Raw genomic sequence first — 21,498 nt, 5'->3', positions numbered from 1 at the left:
AGTCGTAGAGGTACTATTTAACACTCTTGCATCCCCCTTGTTTGGTAGGTAAACTTCAACGAGCCACTCTCAATGCTTCAGCGTCTGACTGAGGACCTGGAATACTACCACCTGCTGGACCGGGGGGCTCAATGTGAGAGTGCTCTTGAGCAACTGTGTCTAGTGGCTGCTTTTACCGTATCCTCATATTCCACCACCGTCTTCCGCGTCAGCAAACCCTTCAACCCACTGCTTGGAGAGACCTTTGAGCTGGATCGAATGGAAGACTGTGGCTACCGCTCGCTGTGTGAGCAGGTCTGCAATGTAGTCCTTCTTCTTCCTTTTTTTTTTTTTTTTTTTTTGCAAGCCATGATGATTCATTCTAGGGCTGCAACTAAAAAATTATTTCTATAATCGATTGGTTGGTCGATTTTATTGTTTCGATTAATCGGATACTAACTTTAAAGTGTGATGTATAATTTAATTTAGTTAATATGTAAAGTTTAAAAAAAATGGCAATTTATTCTTAAATATCTATGTGCAGTGGTAAATATAAATACCGTATTTATCGGCTTATGACACGCACCTCAAGTTTAGGAGGGAAGTTTAAGAAAAAAAACTTACATTTTAAATGCCCATCAATGAAGCCTTATCAGTGTCCATCTGCAGCCTTGCCCATCATTGCAGAATAATCACTGTCCATCTGCTGCCTTGCCCCAAATTGCAGCATGATCGTTTTTAAATTGTTGCACCGCCGAGATAGACAGAGCTGGATGTCCTGTGTACTCGGCTCCTCTAGACTCTGCTCGGCTCCTCTCGCAGTCCCGCCTAGTCCCGCCCCTTGGCCCGGTTCCTATGATGGACATAACACCGGTCCAATGGCAGTACGTAAATGCTAGGAGGCGGGACTGGGTGTGACTGCGAGCCGAGCCTAGCCGAGTACACAGTACACTCGGCTCTGTCTATTTCGGCGGCGTTGGGTTCCCTCCTTCCCCTCCGAGGCAGCGGTTCGACGTTTAACATGCACCCACGATTTTCCCCTGATTCTAAGGGGAAAAAAGTGCATGTTATACGCCGATTTAAATACGGTAACTATATGGTTAGGGAGAAAAATCTTTAATCCACTCTGAGAATAACAGACAGACAAGATATACAGTGATACCTCGGTTCGTGAACTTAATTCGTAAAACGACTCTGGTCGCGAACCGAGGCAAATTTTCCCATAGAGTTTATTGTAAATCGGGTTAATCCGTTCTGAACTTTTTTTTTTTTTGTATATGTATGTGTGTATATGAAATGTATGTACTAAAAAAAAGGATTTTAAACGTATTACATACGGTCTTTTACATTAAGCTGACCCTTTTTCATGTTCATCTTAAAAAAAAAAAAAAAAAAACTATAGCTCCTCTTTAACCACTTCAGCCCCGGAAGGTTTTACCCCTTTCCTGACCAGAGCACTTTTTACAATTTGGCACTGCGTTGCTTTAACTGGTAATTGCACGGTCATGCAATGCTGTACCCAATTGAAATTTGCGTCCTTTTTTTTTCCCCACAAATAGAGCTTTCTTTTGGTGCTATTTGATCACCTCTGCAGTTTTTTATTTTTTGCGCTATACACAAAAAAATTTTGAAAAAAAAAAATATATTTTTTACTTTTTGCTATAATAATTATCCCCAAAAATGTTTTTTAAAAAACAAATTTCTTCATCAGTTTAGGCCAATATATATTCTTCTACATATTTTTGGTAAAAAAAAAAAAAAAAACGCAATAAGCGTATATTAATTGGTTTGCACAAAAATTATAGCGTCTACAAAGTATGGGAACGTTTTATGGCTTTTTAATTCTTTTACTAGTAATGGAGGCGATCTGCGATTTTTAGCGGTATTGTGACATTGCGGCGGACTGATTGGACACTTTTGACACATTTGTGGGACCAGTGACATTTCTACAGCGATCAATGCTATAAAAATGCACTGATTTACTGTGTAAATGACACTGGTAAGAAAGGGGTTAACACTAGGGGGCGATCAAGGGGTTAAATGTGTGTTCCCTCCATGTTTTCTAACTGTATGGGGATTGGACTGAGGGCATGATAAAGTTGTAGAATTCATATGAACTGTTTTTCCATGATTGCCCATCAAGTGAGCCCACCCTTATGGTAGTCAGGGGGCCGAAACCCCTATCTGAGTGGACTCTTTCTCCTAAGAATCATCTTGCACTGCTCTTCTCAATATGAATGTGTCAGAGCAGGGAAGATAGCAGTGGCTCATGTTCATGAACCAAAGCAAATTTTTGTGAACTCTTCTGTTTGCGAACCAAGGGGTCACTGTACTGTATATACTATTAGAGGTTGAATCTGGTAAATATCATCAGACGCGAAGATCAAATTTTTTATTTAAAGAAAAAAAATTAAAGACTGTTTTGCAGATTTTTTTTCAGACAGAACTGGAATATATTTTATGCTGGCCATACAAAAACAGTGTCTTCCTTTTATTTTCGAATGGTTAGAGGGGTCAAATTGACGTACGTTTTCGATCACAGTGATGGGAAAATTCGAAGGAGCAGAACAGAAAACTTCTTGGTCAAAGGAATTTTCAGACAGTGCATGTGGTTTTTGTTCAGAAATTACATTAATTTTAAAAATGTTTAAAAGCAAGTGAAATTTTCAAACGACATTCTTTCATTCAGTGAATGTACAAAGATTTTTCGTAATGAAAATCTATACATGTATGGCCAGCATAAGACTTGGTTCACACCTATGCAGTTTGTTTTTGATCCGTTTCTGCAGTACTTTTTGGTGTTCGTTTTGCACATGCGATTTTGCTGCGAATTGCGTTTTGCATCCTTTGTTTTTTTTTGGCCAATTTGTTGTTGGACAGACTAAAAAATGCAAGTTGCTGCAAAGATGCACTACCTGCTTTTCTGCAGCTTCTCCATTGAAATCTATTGAACCAAAAAAGCCAAAAAAAAAAAAAAGCAGTTTTGCATTGAAAAAAGTCCTTGACCCTTTCCAAATACGTAGCGGCTGACAAGCATAGATGTGAACGTGTCCCATAGAAAACCATGTTGAATGAACTGTAGAGTGTTTCTGCAAAAAACGCATAAATGTGAACCAGGCCTAAGACGTTTAGTAGTAGTAGTAGTAGCAGCAGTGTGCTTTTTTATGTATCACCTGTCATAATGGGGTTAAACTAAAATTAGCCCTTTATAGTACAAAAAGAGCATATAATTGTAATCGCTGTTATAAGGGGTTAGTTTTTACTGTGAAACAGTGAAAGTAATAATATGTATTACTTTTCATATATATATAATAAAGAATACACAGAGAAGTAGGATATATGGGCATTTTAACTATGAGACATGAAGCTATATGAAGGGTGGAAGGGAGATATGAATCTTTTATATTAAAGTAGTACTAAAAGCTGACTTTTTTTTTTTTCCATGGATATGATAAATAGAATGCACAATACTGGTAATAGTTTACTTTAAATGTAATTGTAATAGCTTTTTTTTTTATAGAGAGATTGATATGGGTTTTTCTCTGGCCGATGCCGATATTTGGACATCGGGGCGGCCGATGGCTGATACATGATGCCGATTTTTGCGATCCCATCCCATTGGCTTGTGTTTGATAGCTGCTGGGCCCGCCCACCCCCGACATCAACGCTGAATTTTGACAGCTCCTCTCTCTCTGCATTGAGTTACATATGTCAGTTTCGCACACTCAGTGGCTTTGGCAAGCGTCAAGTGCCGCTCTGCCAATGGAGTGTGGGGAAGGGAAGAGGAACACTTCTGGGTCGACTGGGCGCATTGCGGTCAGTCTTAATCGGCCGAATTTGCATAATAATCAGCCGATGCCGATTTCTTAAAGGCCACATATTGGCCGATATATCGGTCGACCTTCTACTTTATATTACCTTCAGTCTATCAGCCTACACCTTCTCTGAGTTCAGATGCTGATCTTCCCTGCACACAGTCTTCAAAAGGATTATTTTTAAACAACAAGCATGTTATACTTACCTGCTCTGTAATGGTTTTGCACATTGCACACCTGATTCTCCTCTTCTGGGGTCCCCCACCGACGCTTCTGGCTCCTCCTGCCTTCAGAGTGCCCCAAATGCAAGCTGCAAAGTAAAGTATAGAGTGCCCCAATAGCAAGGTAAAAAAACGACTGACTTGAGAAACCCCTCACTACTGCCTCGTGTCCCATGAGGCTTTGCTTCTCACACATTCACAAGTTCTCAGGCACTTACTGACATGTATGGACGGTGTACTGAGCTGTATGTGTGCTGCATTGTATTTCCTGATATGTAAACAACGCATTCTGTATGCAGGCCAACTATTCGGCTGGCCGATTAATCGATTAAATAGTTGATAACTATTTTCATAATCGATTAGTTGTCTCGGACCTAATTCATTCTAAATTACCAAGTTTAATTATTGTAGATAAACTTTATCCAGAATTTTCAGTTAGTTGCTGGCACGGTCCTTCAAAACTGGCATAATTTCAGCTGTGCTCCAAGCAGATATTAAAACCCTTTTACATGTGACTTTTATAAGTACCCAAATTTGGCCTAGTATCAGCTTCTTTCAAGCCAGTATACAATACTGGGGGAGGGTGGGCAGGACTGGAAACCAATCATGCAAATATGTTGACAATAGACATGCTGATGGAAGGGATGGGAGGGATAACTTCATCAGTCTGCTGCTGCTCTTTCACTGTTTGGTTAGTAGGCTGGTGATAGAGAGAATGCATCTGCGTTCCTCAAAGTACAACTAACGCCGGCTATATACAGAGCAAATTTGTTTCCTGCAACCACAGGGACAGTGTTGACAGGGGAATTCCTCCCACCAATCTATTGTATTCTCCCAGCAGGAGAAGCCAACCCCAGTGGGAGAACACAGTGATTATTGCTAACAGCTATAACAGCCACTAGCGATAATCCCATGTAAAATCCTGTAGGCTGGCCGATCAACTTGGGTATATGTAGCCTGCACATACAGCTGTCTATGACTGGCTTAAAAGGCGCCTTTTATGACCGTATAAACAAGTGTCAAATCTAAATACTATGTGATGCAGATGCCCAAGCCTCATGAAGTAAACTAAAACGTCCTTTCTTGTTCGTCCAATGAGGGACAAAGGAAGTCTCAAATTGTCAGGTTATACTACCACCTACAGGAGGATTGGGAAAAGAAAAAAACACTGTAGGCCAGGCCAAGCTTCTAACTTTAAGCTTGTTCTAATTGAACAATTAGAACAAATGAGCTTTGACAAAAAAAAAAAAAAACTGGAAACTGGTTTCTTTGCAGAGCTGCACCAGATTTTTGCATGCTCCAACTTTAAAGAGGAGTTCCACCCAGGGGGTCCATTAAAAAAAAAAAAAAATTAAAAGTCAGCAGCTACAAATACTGCAGCTGCTGACTTTTAATTGGACACTCACCTGTCCCTGGGTCCAGCGATGCGGGGGATCGAAGCCCCGCTCCTGTCCCCCCCCCCCCTCCGCTCGTCGGCGCCGGCGTTTCAACTGTGGGCGCCGGGCTTTGGCTTCACAGCCTGGCACCCACTGCGCATGTGCGAGCGGCGCCGCGCGCCGTGATTGGCCGCTCAATCACCTGGGACCTGTAATGGGTCCCAGATGATTGACAGGAGGGAGGGAGCAGTACTGAGCCCTTCCTGTACCGAGGGGGAAGTGATGTCACCAGCCCAGGCAAAGGAAGAGGCAGACTACGAGGGACCACCTAGCAACAGGCATTTAGAGGTAAGTAAAAAAAAAAAAAATATATATCCAAATGTTTTTTTGTTTTTGTTTTTTACAATTTTTCAGGTATTTTTGTTTTTTTGGGTGGAACCCCACTTTAAGAAATCACCCCCATAGTGCTATAGCAAGTTAAATGCCATCCAAGTAGAGTGTACATCAACTTTTAGGTGAAAAGTGTAAATCACTTTTAGAAAAGTGATGAGTGAATCTTTTGTGAAAGGTGTCAAGCACTGTCCCTGACCATTTATGTGTCTGCTACAGGTCAGCCATCACCCCCCTGCTGCAGCACACCACGCAGACTCTCGTCATGGATGGACCCTGCGGCAGGAGATCAAGATCACAAGCAAGTTCAGAGGGAAATATCTCTCCATCATGCCCCTTGGTAAGTGCCCCAGTCCAGATGTCTGAGTAGGCCCTCATTTATCCAAGTCGTACTATATAGCTGGTAGTAGTTTGTCACATTCCAAGCACCCTTTGTATGGAATTTCTATATTCTTTTTTTGACTTTTGGCTTTTCCTCTTAGGTACCATACACTGTATATTTCACAACTCTGGGAACCATTATGCGTGGAAGAAAGTGACCACAACTGTTCACAATATCATTGTAGGAAAATTATGGATCGACCAGGTGCGACTTACTCTTTATTCACAGAATCACACCACTTCTGTCCTTACCCTGTTTGGTATGCCACATTCACAAAATGCCATTCTTGTATCTATAAATGGCCATTCTATTGGGAGGGAAATCATGGTTCTTTGAGCTCACCTTGGCTAGCACCACTTCATAAAAAGGGCATCCCCAGGTTCCAGCCTGCTTACTAAGTTTATTTTTAGAAAGCATGGGGGCTTAGATAATTCTATTAACAGTTTCCTGATTGATAACTGGCCTCCCATTCCAACCCATGTGTACCCTTCTTGTGGCTACAAAATGTAATGTGCACCCTCACCTTCCAATAGAAAAGTATGGGGGTAGGAGGCTGCAGACCATTAGTCAATGGAGAAACTTTATAACCAAAAATTGTCTATCTCCATGTAAAAGTATCATAACTAGTTATGCATGTACTGTGGGTATTTTTAACCTTACATTTAATATACATTAATAATCTTTTGGCTCTATTTCAAATCAAAATCAATGGAGAGACTTTTGTTCCTCTTTTAACTAGAGGAACACGTCAGTTTCACTTTGAAACAACTGCAAAAAAATCACCTGTCCTCTTTTTATGCTCTTGGGGAAAGAAGAGCTTGGGAGCTGCTCTTTCAGAGAGAAGGTGTTTTTTTTTTTTTCTTGTGCGTTTTTTGTTTTAATCATACCTAGGTGGATGCAGCATGGCTCCCCTGCTGGCTCTAAGACTGAGAACCGAGTAATCAAACACTGCTGATCGCTCAGTTCTCAGTGCTCCGTAAGCGGCTCGCTAAGAGGCTGAGCCAGGTGTCTGTCTAGGCTCCTGGGTGGGTCCTGACCAGCCAGGACCTGGCTCTGTGGCGTCAGCCTGCTATCAGCTGAAAACGGGTCACAGGAGTGCAAAATAAACTGCACTCCTGTGATCCATAGGAGAAGTATGGCCACGTGGGCTTTGGCTGTACATCTTTAAGTATGACTTGTACTGACTATCCGTCTACCAACACTTATTGGCTGACTGGTACGTTTTTCTCTTCCATTCATTTAAGAACACTGCCAAATCAGTAGAGGGATGGAGTTGGCTATGGCCTTCATTGAGCTCAGAGAAAAGGATGTTTCAGTGATGTTTCATAATTTTATATGTTTTTATGTCTTCACAGTCAGGTGAAATAGAGATTGTAAATCACAAGACGGGAGATAAGTGTAAGCTTAAGTTTGCTCCTTACAGCTACTTCTCCCGGGACATAGCCCGTAAGGTGAGTGTGTGACACTACTATATACCCTTTGTAACAGGCGCACTTGAGCCTCTTATAACATGTTGTCATCTTACAGGTGACTGGGGAGGTGATGGACGCAAGTGGACGCTTGCACTACACTCTAATGGGGACGTGGGATGAGAGGATGGAGTGCGCAACTGTATCTTCTAACAACAATTTTGAGAATGGAGGAGGGGAAAGGGCCCCAGAGAGCAGGACGCTGCTATGGAGAAGAAATCCGTTACCGTATGTGTATATTCAGTGTACTTTTACTAGGTCTATACTCTAGATTATGGTTACCTTGAAATAAAAGAGCACCAGTCCTTTTGCAGCGCACAGTAAAGCACTACTGTGTTCTTATGGTTTACAATGGCAGGTCCTAAACTTGTCCCATGTGTTTTGCTTGGCTGCCTGTATTCACCATACCAGGTTGGAGGAAGAGGTAGGGGTTTTCCACATATCATGTCTTGATATATCAGATGGGCAGAAAAATGCAACTCTGCTCCACAGCACTTGACTCCTCTGGGTGAGTAATACACTGGTAGATAGGAAGTGTAGGAACCCATTGTAGGTCAACACTATGATTTTAAACCCTTTCCAGTCCCGGAAGGGGAGAGGTCTCTTGGTTTCTATTCCAGCTTGTTTACAGTTCCCAAGCCAAATAAAAACGCCTGACCCATTCTGGACCTCAAGGGTCTATACAAAATCCTGAGAGTACAGATGCTCAGGTTAGAATCTACCCAGTCAGTGATTGCTTAACTTCATCAGGAGGAATGTTTGGTGTCAAGAAGGTGCCCGTGTGTGCACATCTCGATTTCACAGCCCCACCAATGGTTCCTGCCATTCTCGGTAGAGGATCACCACTACCTATTTGTGGCATTGCTGTTCGGCCTTTCCACAGTTCCCGGAGTGTTTACTATACACATGTTACATATTGCTGCACATGGCGGAGTAAGAGCAATATATCTAGCACCGGTCCTCCTCCGTAACGCTAATGACCTATAGGTGGCTTTTAAAGTGGCGCCTATGGAAAATATAGGGTCTGATGTTTGTCGCCATTTCATGGGCGCATGCAAATTTAGGGCACTTTTACACTGAGGCTGCTAGTGGGGCACTTTTAACCCCCGCTAGCGGCCGAATAAAGGATTAGTAGCACCCGCAAAGCGGCGCTTCGGAGGTGCTGCCTGTTGATTTCAATGGGCAGGGGCGCTTTAGGAGCGGTGTATACACTGATCCTAAAGCGCCTCAAAGATGCTGCTTGTAGGACTTTTTTTAACGTCCCGCAAGCACACCGCTCCAGTGTGAAAGTCCTCAGGCTTTCACACTGGAGTGACAGGAGAGGCCCTTTACAGGCGCTATGCAGGCACTTTGGTGGTGCTGCCCATTGATTTTAGTGGGCAGGGGCGCTTTAGGTGGTATTTGATCACCTCTGCAGTTTTTATCTTTTGCGCTAGAAACAAAAAGAGCTACAATTTTGAAAAAAAAATATTTTTTTACTTCCTGCTATAAAACATAACCCAATAAAGAAAAAAAATCTAATTTCTTTATCAGTTTAGGCCAATATGTATTCTGCTACATATATTTGGTAAAAAAAAATCCCAATAAGCAAATATTGATTGGTTTGCACAAAAGTTATAGCGTCTACAAACTACGGGCTTTATTTTTTTACTAGTAATGGCGGCAATCAGCGATTTTTAGCGGGACTGCAACATTGCGATGGACAGATCGGACACCTAACTGACACGTTTGACACTTTTTTGGGAACCAGTGAAATTACTACAGTAATACATAATATAATGGCTGGGAAGGGGTTAACACCAGGGGCGATCAAAGGGTTAAGTGTGTCCCTAGGGGATGCTTTCTAACTGTGTGGGGGATGTACCCACTTGATGAACACAGTGATCCGTGTTCCTGATTAGCAGGAACACAAGATCACTGTGCTCATCTCTGAGAGAACGGCGGTCTGCCGGCGTTCTATCTCTCTGGGGAGCGATTTGCGGGTGGCCGATAGACATCGCGTCCGCCGGACCCGCTGATTGGCCGTCCCCGCTGGCTATTGCACGAAATGACAGACAGGTACATCATTTTGTGCAATAGAGCCGACTTGCCGCAGTATATATACTGCGGCAGGTCGGCAAGTGGTTAAGCTTTACCTCCTTTCTGTATACAGTGCTAGTGGGTAAGGTTTTAGTTGCAGTTATGTTCTAAGGGGTCTTGTAAAAAGTGATGGGCCAGTGAAGACAACTAACAATTCTTGTGCCACTTGTTGACTCCAGTTTTGCTCTTGTGGGTTTTATCTCCACTTTTCATTTCTCATTCATCCTCACTCTTTCCCTCACTAACTTCCCAATGCTGCCATAATGAGATTAGCATGAAAAGGACTTGCACAAAAATGAAAGAGGAACTAAACCCTCCTATCCTGCCAAGGAAGCTGCCATCTTCGCCTCTGTTTGTTCTGGAACTGCTATGATGCTGCACATGTGATCAGTTCTGACTCCAGACATTTGATGTTTTGACAGTGGGTGAGAGAACGAGCAAATATAACAGTTAGCATTCCCAACATTCCTGAAATGTAACATTTTTCAAACCGTTAAAGAAAAACTTTACCCATAAGAATTTGATAAAAAAATAATGTTCCTTAGCAAGGAACATACATTCCACATTAATATGCTACCAAAATTGTTGTGCGCTGTAAATTGCCTCCAGCATTGCTACTGTGTCTTCTTGCTGGATTCTGCCATTTTGCTGAAGACCAGCACGCCAGCAGTAAATCATAAAGCAGATCTAAACCCATCGATTTAATCGTCTCAAAAAAGTTACATTCCTGGAATGCCGGTATTGCTAACTGTCGCATTTGCTTGTGTCCTCAACCAAACTGTCAAATCATCAAATGGCTGGATCATAACTGATCACGTGTGGCACTATGGCAGTTGCAGATCAAACAGAAGCATCTTCCTTGGCTGTAAAGGATAAGGGGGTTTAATTCTGCTTTAAGGCTGTCAGCAGATCGGCCTCTAAAAACTCAGCACAGTGCCTAAAAATAGAGAGCAACTGAGCACGATGAGACCGTGTATTACTGGATTTTATACAGTATAGGCAATTATTTTTAATGTTTTATATAGCTATACCTGGAAAAGCTGCCAGCCTGAAGTGATCTAGCAGGACTTTTATTTTCTGACTAATGTTCCACTTTAAGTTGATGGGTTTAGTTCAACTTTAAACCCAAATGTATTATATTGCAGTTTACCAGTCATTAGATGCTGTGGATGCATTTGTTTTATTTTTTGAATTTTTTTTCCCCCCTCTGTTTTCCCCTGGTGATCTGGCCAGCAACACACCTCCTTTATTACAGTCCGCCCAATCTGGACGAAAAAGCACAGGGGGACTTTTGCACTGTGGCATTGTCAATCTGGGGGAGGGGAGTGTTAAATGTACTAACAGATTTATACACTAATGGCAGCCAAACTCCAAGTAACACCTTGGAAGCCGTTAAGGCAACAGTTTTTATTTTCTTTTTTTTCTTTTGGGATAAAGGTTTAACATAAAAGCTGATTATTGTAAGCATCCCTCTCAATGTTAAATGAATTGTTTCTTCACTGTAACTGAAAAACAACAGATTTACTGGCTGGAGCACAAGGTGAAAAACTGGGAAAGAAAGTCTAAAAAGAAATAGAATTCAGCCACCACATCTAACAATTAAGATGCAATGTAATATTTGCTTTTGGATTCAATACGACTTTAAAGATTTAGGCAGCTCATACACCGTGTGAATTTCTGTCCTGCAATCACGGGTTGACAGAAATTTGCACGATTCCCACATCAACACAGACAGTGTTGACAGGGGAATCCCTCCTTTCCTGGGTTAGCTGTGCTTTGCCATAGACTTTTTTTATTTTATCATGCAGGTGTAGTGCACTTTTTGAAAGTGCACCAAACCCACAGGATATAATAGAAGACCTATACGATTATGCACAGTGTATTGATTCACACTGACCTAAAGATCTCTTCCCTGCTGCTGGCACCACTCTGGAGACCACTAGCTTGGATAAGAGGTGGAGTGCAGTTGGTATCACTCCGCATGGGACAGGAGCCAGCACTACAGAGGAGGCATCGGCTTTGCTTCCTACTACAGCTTTACAAGTAGTTCCTCTGCTTTGCACTCTGTTTGATGCTCTGGAATGGCAGGTCAGCAAGCCCTAACCGCGATCTAACAGTCACCTGCAGGTTGCTGACTCCCGTTTTAAAGCTTTATGTTTATCAGTACATGAGCGGTGCGCTTTAATCTTGTTTTTATCATTGACTTTAGGAAGAATGCAGAGTATATGTATTACTTTTCGGATCTAGCTCTTACACTGAATGCCCCCGAGGAAGGCGTCGCTCCCACAGACAGCCGCATGCGTCCTGACCAGAGGCTGATGGAGAACGGCAACTGGGACGAAGCAAATCTAGAGAAACAGAGACTGGAGGAAAAGCAGAGGACTGCAAGGCGGAAGAGAGAAGCGGAGAGAGAGCGGGCTGGAGAAAGTGGTAAGAGGAAACAGCAAACTCCCGGTCATAAAGACTTGGAAAGAAAATGTTTGAAAGAATTCTGTTTGTCACAGCAAAGGTAGTCTGGTTTGTTTTGTGACTAGTTGCTACATAAGGTAACCCCACTTTTAGTTCTGGGTTTCAGCTCCTTTTGTGCCCCAGCTGCTGCTTCTGTGTACAATATGTGCTGGGCAGTATAGGGGGATCTGGTATTAGACAGTCTTTTAAAAAGTTCTCCAACCTACATTAATCTTGTTGCTAAAGAATATTGTAAACTGGTTCTACCCAAAATATGTCCCTTTTAGCTGAGGGCCATATTTTATCTGTAGTGCAAAATTGTAAACTTGGACGGATTTCCCCAGACTTTGCTGTGTAATGGCCAGACCGGAGATGGCCCAGCTCCCTCCACACCCTGACATTGGAGGGTCCTGGTCAACCACACTATGGATGCACTTACCATGTAGTTCAGATGGTTACACAATGGTGGTTTCCAGAGATGGTATTATGGTGCCTGGAAAGTTGTGCTTTATACGGGGGGCTTTTCACCCAGACATGTTCAGGGAATGCCAAAGGTAAGGAAACCCAGATGTGGATCCTCTGGCAACCAGGTTCAATGTAAACCAGGTTTCCTTGAGAGTTTCGTAGTCGATACTCTGTTGATACAGTGGGATCAGTTCTCCCCAATTTATGCCCTTCTGCCACTGTAGCTTCTACCGCATCTGCTTTGCAGCATTTGGGTGGACGTTGTTCCAGTGATCCTGATTGCCCCAGCCTGGCCCAGGAGGACATGTTACTCAGACATCGTAAACTTGGCAGTGGGGTTTGGCACAGACCTAAAACAAAAGGATACAACTGACCTTTAGCATTAAGAGAAAAAAAGTTGCTGTATGGATAAAGTTAACAATGCAGGTCTTTTCACAGGGTATGAATAAGCCTTTACCTCTCACCATCTTTGGCTGGAATCATTTGGGTTCCCTTTTCTTCACTGCTGGTTTGCCCGGATCACAAGGCAATTTCAAGGCAATTTGTGATTTTAAGTGCAATACTTACTTTTTCCTATAGCGTGTATGTTTCACACAGACATAGTTTGTAAGGGTGTCCGATATTTGGCGTGCATATTGATCATTGCAGATAGTCACACTTTGTTAGACTGGAGTCGTTCCTTAATTTTACCTTGTTGTTTTTGTTTTTTTTTAGATTCTCCAGTGGATCCCTACAAACCACAGTGGTTTGACCGCAAGATTGATCCTGTGACCAAGGAAATGATGCACATCTACCGCGGCACTTACTGGGATGCTAAGGAACGGCAGGATTGGAGTACCTGCCCAGATATCTTTTAAGGGACAATGGGAAGTGACAACATCTCGATCCCCTCCCATGTCCTCTTCCACCCCATGCTCTCTCCTTCTCTTTTTACCTTCAGTGATGCCTTACTGACCCTAGTTCAGCCCCCTATTTGGACAGGGCAATGCTCTGCAGACATTTTCCATGATGCTTTGCTCCAATTCTGTCACTCATGGCCTATCCAAGCATTATCCATCAAACTTTTTTTTTTTTTTTTGCAGAAGCAGTATTCTTGTCACCCATAATAACCAATCACTTTCATTATCTTGGTGCAATAAGAAAGAAGTCTATTGGGCCATTTGGCAAACAAGGCCCACTGTATCTTTTTCATGTATAAGAATGCCTATGGCAACACTGCGATACATAATTTAAAAGCACTTATGCCGTACATGGGCAACAAATCCTACAGTATACATACAATGACCACGAAATTGATTATTTAAAGGGGCAGGTAATAACTACTGTATGTGTAATGAGTAGGCACTACTGAGTAGAATCACCAACTGGCTTGTTATCAGGGACTTCCTTCAGCAGCTAAATGTGACAACCATTGGGCCAATCCCACTGCGGCGGTTCTCCCTGGTCAGTCTCCTGTTCTCTGATAGGCGAAATGCATAGAACATGCATCAGTAAAACTGAGACGTTTTTGGTGTGGCTGCAACTTATGGGGGAAGTGGAGAACCTATAGGGTCTACCTAAGAAATGTAAAGAGTTGCACAGCTTTAGTATAACCAATTTGGAAAGTGGCTGGTTGGGTTACTCGCTGGCTTTGTATTCCTCTCTGGGACTCTAGTAGTAAGACCTTCAAGTTTCCAGGAGGGCAGTTGTTAAACAACAAGAAAGACTGGAAGTTGCTGGTGGTATATGTCAGAGCCAGAAGGTTCTTGGGGAGAACTGCCCTTAACTGAGATAACAAGTTTTGGGGGGTTACCCTTTTGAGAACCGCATCCATAGCTGCCAATCGGCAGTCCACTGGCTACAATATGTGGATAAAATCAGTTTTGAGTTTGGTAGCTAACAGTTACTGCTAGCAATTACTATTTGCACGGTTTATATATCTGTAGGCAAAGAAAAACTTCTTTCCTTTTGTACCTTAATAACTCACTGCTGTGTGGTTTCCCCAGTAGAATCCTTCTTCTCTGACCACTGAAGACCAATGAAAGGAATGTAATGTATGACCAGCAGGAATTTGTCAACCGTAAAAAGAAAAAAGCGCTATGAAATGGAAGAACTCTGACATTTTTTAAAGTGACCCTGTCATCCAATATTCTCTATCCACTAGCATTGCTGTTAAAGTGCAGGCACTTTGTGGTACCTTAAAATACCATTTTACTTTATTGGTCTTCAAACCAATTGCTTTGTGCTTCAGAAGGGTCGAAGGCCCAGGCCTGTGTACTGGGCTTGACTTCTCAAAATGAAATTAGATATGCCCAATTATCTGATTTTTAGTGGTCCTTGTTGCTCTGAAAGCCAACTCTACCAAAGGAAGCAACATTAAGGGAGTAAATCTTTTTTGTAAGTAAATTTGCAAAACTGTGATACAAGAATTCATTTTTTTAAGATTATTGCAAAATCCGAACAAAATTCCAACTTTTCTTTACAGTATCAAAAAAAATGCTGACAGGTGCAGGCACATCTGCACTTTCAATCCCCATGCTCTGCACAAATACCATGATGTTTATTGGGCAAAGTTTTGCCACTTTTTGATAGCTTTCTCTACTGCCTTCTCCCACACATTCCTATTAACCAGTGAGGTGACCTATAACCGTGATCAGCTAAAAGAAATGTTTGCGAGACAGAAGTGGGCCAGCAAGCTCTAACACTACCAGGCAGTGACAAAGTTTTGCTTAATCAGGAAAGCCCAGCATTTGAGCAGAGTGGAGGAGCTGAAAGCAGAGATACATGCACTTCATACCTGGGGGCAGGTTTATTTTATTTTTTTTTTTACAGTCCTTTTTAAGCAGGGGGTCACACTAATAAGTTTTGATACTTGCTGCAGGCAGAAGCATTCATTTGTAAGTGTGTAAGACAGTAGTGCTTCAGTCTAGTGGGAAAGGCCCACCTACAGTGCATATCTTTACCACCAGGTATTAGTAGCATCTAGTTTAAAAAGGTTTGTCTTTGAGGCAAGCTGAAATATGGAAAGCTTTGAGGAGCATTGCTGAGCACCAGGGGCTGGAGCTTTGCCACTCTCAATGCCTCTCTGGTGACCAAACAGTTAAAATGCCATTCTCTCCTTTCTGTGGCACCACACACTTTCTACCCAAACTATCTGTGGGGAAGGCTTTATCGCTGCTAGTAAGAAACCTCTATTAGGTAAAGTGGCAGTTGCATTACGGTGATTTTGCTGTTGGTAATGTGTTGAATCACCAGTATCACCTGGCCATTAGGATGACAAAGTTGTCATACATGCATGCTCAAAATTTTAGCCCTTTTACGTAGTTCATTACCTTATTTACAAGTACAGAAAAATTCTATTTTTTCCACAGACATATGTCCAGCGGAACAGACTTGACAGTGGAGCAGAGCTGAACAAATGAATTTGCTCAGTAAATCTAAAATCAGGATTGTAGAGGATCAGCAAGATCCAGTTCCCTGTGCAATGCTAGGTTCACAAACCTGTAGATGGATTTGCTTCTGTCTCCTGAGCAGGGTTTAAGCACATCAAAGCAAGTCTGGTTATGCTGTGGACATTTGCAATGTACCACTAGACTGTCCTTTTTTCTTTACTTTGATTTTGTTGGGTGCAGTGTCATGCTGGCAAAGCAGCCTATGTGAGCAAGCGAAAATCAAGCTTCTCTGCATAGAAAAGGTTACTGTTCACAAAAAATTAGGAATAACTATATTGCAAGTTGGCAAGTTTCAACCCGATCAGGTCTTCATTGCAGCAGGTAAGACCTAGCTTGGTCAAAACACAGCAGAGACTACAGTCCTTTATCTGAGACTATAAACATTAGGATGAGCTGGCCCTAAACTCAAAAGGTAATTTACAGCTGTGAGTTCATGGGTGAACTGCCATCTTTTGACAGTAAATCTAAGTAGCAGTCTTATGTTTGGGGGTACTTACCAGTCAAGAAACAGCAGTGTTTTCAGATAGACTGCACTGCGGCGCTATGCTGCTTGAAGTGAAAATAGACTACTTGCTTGGGTAACAAAAAAGGCCAAAATCTACCCTGTCAGGAGTCTGGAGCTTAACTTGGCATCTACCTAACGCAGACGTATCATAACAAAAATATGGGAGCTGCCATTGCCAACGCGTTTTATACCCTGTCAGCATCTCATTAAATAGAGAAGCAAGTCAGAGAGGCAACAGCAGCTACCATGTCTTCTGACCGATCTCCTTTATGTAAATGGGTAGACTTTAATGCTTGTGTATCCCATGACTAGTTTTAACTCTTATATGACCTAGTCAGCATTTCCAGAGCCCAAATCTCAGTCTGCAGAGCATTGCTCCCAGAACTCCTTTTCACCAGGTCTCCGAACCATCTCACTGCCCCTGCCTTGAGCGCTAGGGTGGGTGGGGGTGCTGTCTTCTGCCTTATGTTTGATTTAATCTCCGTGATTTTTGGGTTTGTTGTGTGCATACTTTTTTTTTTTTTTTTGTCTTGTTGTGGGGGAAGAGGAAGGCCGGGGACTGTACAATGTCTGACACCTCTAATATAATTTTAATTATTTTATTTTTTTTGGGCGAACAATTGAGGGTTTTGCTCTGTCAGTCCTGCCCCGCCGCATATAAATATATATATAATGTATATTTTTCATTTCTGTCACTCTACCTCTCACTATTTGTCTCTCACCTTTTTTTTTTTTTTTTTTTTTTTTTTGTTTTTGTCCATCTCTTGATTTCTGTGCAAATACTAAATTAAATAAAGATCAGATGACACTTCTTGAGTTCCCAGATTACTTTTTTCATTTAATTTATAGCAAAAGTTTTGTGGCATGTAGATCATATATTACAGCTACAATGAAAAAAGCTCCAAGTTAGCCTGGTCAGAGGTCACACAAGGCAAGGGATAAACCCACCCATGTGATAGCCTTTGGGCCTAGTGATTCACTGCTAATGCATACTGCATTGCTGAATAGATCAAACATCTGCTCTGCCCCTCGACCAAATTAGGAATTCTGAATCCTGGAGTGCAGAGCTAAAGTTTCTTCCAGGCTGAAATGCCCAATAAGTAGTGAGTTGGTGTGATCTCCTTCAAAATAACATTCTAAAGTGAGTAACAACCTTTAACAATCATGCTAATGCATTTCTGCCTTTGACAGCCATAGTCATAGCTGATTTGTGATAAATACAAAATCAGTTAAAGTATCCTCTTGACATGCAGGTTTATTAATACACCCAGCTTTGGCACTGAACTACAATATGAGGGGAGAGGAGAGAGTCGCAAGCTTCCCCATATCCATAAGTACTAGGTATTTCATTGCGCTCCAGTGCATATGATGGCAGGAAGTATAAGTAGTGGTATTTAGAAAATGTTGTTTCTTAATCATGCATTACTACAGATGTATGAACACCAGATGTTGATCTTTTGGCGTTCAGATTTAACAAACTGCACAGGTTTGTGTCCCAAACCAGGGATCTTCAGTCGTTTGTAGCTGATACCCTGGTACTGACTGGAATGGTACCAGCTGATTGGAGAAAAGCCAATGAAGCACCAGTATTTAAAGAGCCCAAAATACATCCCTGGGAATTACAGACCAGTTAGCCTAACATCAATAGTATGTAAACTCTTGGAGGGGATGATAAGGGACTATATACAAGATTTTAGAAGTAATGAGAACGGTATCAGCAGTAATCAGCATGGATTCATGAAGAATCGTTCTTGCCAAACCAATCTATTAACTTTCTATGAGGAAGTGAGTTGCCATCTAGATGAAGGAATGCCCCTAGACGTGGTGTATCTGGATTCTGCAAAAGCATTTGACACAGTTCCCCATAAACGTTTACTGTACAAGATAAAGTCTGTGGGCATGGTTAATAGGATGAGTACATGGAAAACTGGCTACAAGGGCGCGTTCAGAGGGTGGTGATAAATGGGGAGTACTCTGAGTGGTCAGGGGTGGGTAGTGGGGTCCCCCAGGGTTCTGTGCTGGGACCAATCCTGTTTAATTTGTTCATAAATTACCTGGAGGATGGGGTAAACAGTTCAATCCCTGTATTTGCGGACAATACTAAGCTAAGCAGGGCAATAACTACTCTGCAGGATGTGGAAACCTTGCAGAAAGATCTGAACAAATTAATTGGGTGGGCAACTACATGGCAAATGAGGTTCAATGTAGAAAAATGTAAAATAATGCATTTGGGTGGCAAAAATGTGAATGCAATCTATACACTGGGGGGAGAACCTCTGAGGGAATCTACGCTGGAAAAGGACCTGGGGGTCCTAGTAGATGATAGGCTCAGCAATGGCAAGCGAAGCCGAGCTGCTGCTAACAAAGCAAACAGAATATTGGCATGCATTAAAAAGGGGATCAACTCCAGAGATAAAACGATAATTCTCCTGCTCTACAAGTGGCTGCACCTAGAGTATGCTGTCCAGTTCTGGGCACCAGTCCTCAGGAAGGATGTACTGGAAATGGAGCGAGTACAAAGCAGGGCAACAAATCTAATAAAGGGTCTGGAGGATATTAGTTATGAGGAAAGGTTGTGAGCACTGAACTTATTATCTCTGGAGAAGAGACGCTTGAGAGGGGATATGATTTCAATATACAAATCTCATACTGGTGACCCCACAATAGGGATAAAAAATTTTCGCAGAAGGGAGTTTAACAAGACTTGTGGCCACTCATTACAATTAGAAGAAAAAAAGGTTTAACCTTAATCTACATAGAGGGTTCTTTACTGTAAGAGCGGCAAGGATGTGGAATTCCCTTCCACAGGCGGTGGTCTCAGCGGAGAGCATTGATAGTTTCAAAAAGCTATTAGATAAGCACCTGAACGACCGCAACATCAGGGATATACAATGTAATACTGACATATAATCACACACACAGGTTGGACTTGTGTCTTTTTTCAACCTCACCTACTATGTAACTCCTTGGGATCTGTTTTCCCTGATCTATGCCTTCCCTCCACTACAGCTTCTTCCTTGCCTGTTGCACAGAATAAAGATGGAGGTATTCCAGATCACAATTGCTTAGCTAAGCATGAGGTATGCAAACATTGTACAGTGCCTTGCAAAAGTATTCACCCCCTTGGCTTTTTACCTATTTTGTTACATTACAGCCTTTAGTTCGTTGTTTTTTTTAATCTGAATTATATGTGATGGATCAGAACACAATAGTCTAAGTTGGTGAAGTAAAATTAGAAAAATATATACATAAAACTATTTTTCAGAAGTAAACTGATAATTGGCATGTGCGTATGTATTCACCCCCTTTGTTATGAAGCCCATAAAAAGCTCTGGTGCAACCAAATACCTTCAGAAGTCACATAATTAGTGAAATGATGTCCACCTTTGTGCACTCTAAGTGTCACATGATCTGTCATTACATATACACACCTTTTTGAAAGGCCCCAGAGGCTGCAACACCTAAGCAAGAGGCACCACTAACCAAACTGCTATGAAGACCAAGGAACTCTCCAAGCAAGTAAGGGACAATGTTGAGAAGTACAAGTAAGGGTTAGGTTATAAAAAAAAATATCCAAATCTTCGATGATCCCTAGGAGCACCAGCAAATCTGTCATAACCAAAAGGAAAGTACATGGCACAACAGCAAACCTGCCAAGAGACGGCCGCACACCAAAACTCTTGGACCGGTCATGGAGAGCATTAATCAGAGAGGCAGAACAGAGACCTAAGGTAACCCTGGAGGAGCTGCAGAGTTCCATAGCAGACACTGGAGTATCTGTACATAGGATGACAATAAGCTGTACGCTCCATAGAGTTGGACTTTATGGCAGAGTGGCCAGAAGAAATCCATTACTTTCAGCAAAAAACAAAATTACACATTTTGAGTTTGCGAAAAGGCACATGGGAGCCTCCCAAAATGTATGAAGGAAGGTGCTTTGGTCTGAGACAAAATCTGGATTTTTTTGGCCATCAAAGAAAACGCTGGTGCGAACCCAACACATCACATCACATCATCCAAAGAACACCATCCCCACAGTGAAACGTGGTGGCAGCATCATGCCGTGGGGATGTTTTTCAGCAGTCGGGACTGGGAAACTGGTCAGAGTTGAGGGAAAGATGGATGGTGCTAAATACAGGGATATTCTTGAGCAAAACCTGTACCACTCTGTGTGTGATTTGAGGCTGGGACGGAGGTTCACCTTCCAGCAGGACAATGACCCCAAACACTGCGAAAGCAACACTTGAGTGGTTTAAGGGGAAACATGTAAATGTGTTGGAATGGCCTAGTCAAAGCCCAGACCTCAATCCAATAGAAAATCTGTGGTCAGACTTAAAGATTGCTGTTCACAAGTGCAAACCATCCAGCTTGAAGGAGCTGGAGCAGTTTTGCAAGGAGGAATGGGCAAAAATCCCAGTGGTAAGATGTGGCAAGCTCATAGAGACTTATCCAAAGCGACTTGGAACTGTGGTAGCCGCAAAAGGTGGTTCTACGAAGTATTGACCTTAGGGGGTGACTAGTTATTCACATTGACTTTTTCTGTTATTTTGTCCAATTTCTTCACAATAAAAAAAAAAACAAAATCTTCAAAAATTGTGGGCATGTTCTGTAAATTAAATGATACAAATCCTCAACCAATCCATGCTGATTCCAGGTTGTGAGGCAACAAAACACAAAAAATGCCAAGGGGGATGAATACTTTTGCAAGGCACTGTAAATCTTTTAGCAGTTGAGCCATAGGCTCTTTCAGATCTGCCAGATTTGCTGCTGTATGGTCCAATCTTTTGTACTGTTTTATGGTCGCTGGCATTGGCATGGCTATTGAAATTTTACGATTGCTGGCTTTGACGGCATGGCTGTTGAAGCCCAAGTCCTTAGGGATAGTGGGAGGTTCAGACGCAGTTATCCCTACCCTTCCCAAGACAGGATGGTTTACCA

General features: G+C 42.2%; 1 protein-coding gene across 1 annotated transcript in view; it reads left to right on the top strand.

Annotated features, from left to right (window-relative positions):
* The window catches only part of OSBP (oxysterol binding protein), a 62,435-nt gene extending 42,586 nt beyond the window's left edge, over positions 1-19,849 (top strand). Inside the window, exons 8-14 of the mRNA XM_073597073.1 lie at positions 49-294; positions 6,001-6,121; positions 6,264-6,367; positions 7,519-7,614; positions 7,691-7,860; positions 11,921-12,141; positions 13,339-19,849. Of these exons, the coding sequence (XP_073453174.1) occupies positions 49-294; positions 6,001-6,121; positions 6,264-6,367; positions 7,519-7,614; positions 7,691-7,860; positions 11,921-12,141; positions 13,339-13,481 (1,101 nt within the window). The 3' untranslated portion in view covers positions 13,482-19,849. The remainder of the gene's footprint in view (positions 1-48; positions 295-6,000; positions 6,122-6,263; positions 6,368-7,518; positions 7,615-7,690; positions 7,861-11,920; positions 12,142-13,338) is intronic.
* Positions 19,850-21,498: the final 1,649 nt, after the last annotated feature.

Source organism: Aquarana catesbeiana, linkage group LG08 (genome assembly GCF_042186555.1).
Source record: "Aquarana catesbeiana isolate 2022-GZ linkage group LG08, ASM4218655v1, whole genome shotgun sequence".
Classification (NCBI taxonomy): Eukaryota; Metazoa; Chordata; class Amphibia; order Anura; family Ranidae; genus Aquarana; species Aquarana catesbeiana.
Note: the sequence above shows the minus strand (reverse complement) of the source record. Positions and strands in the feature narration are given on the sequence as shown.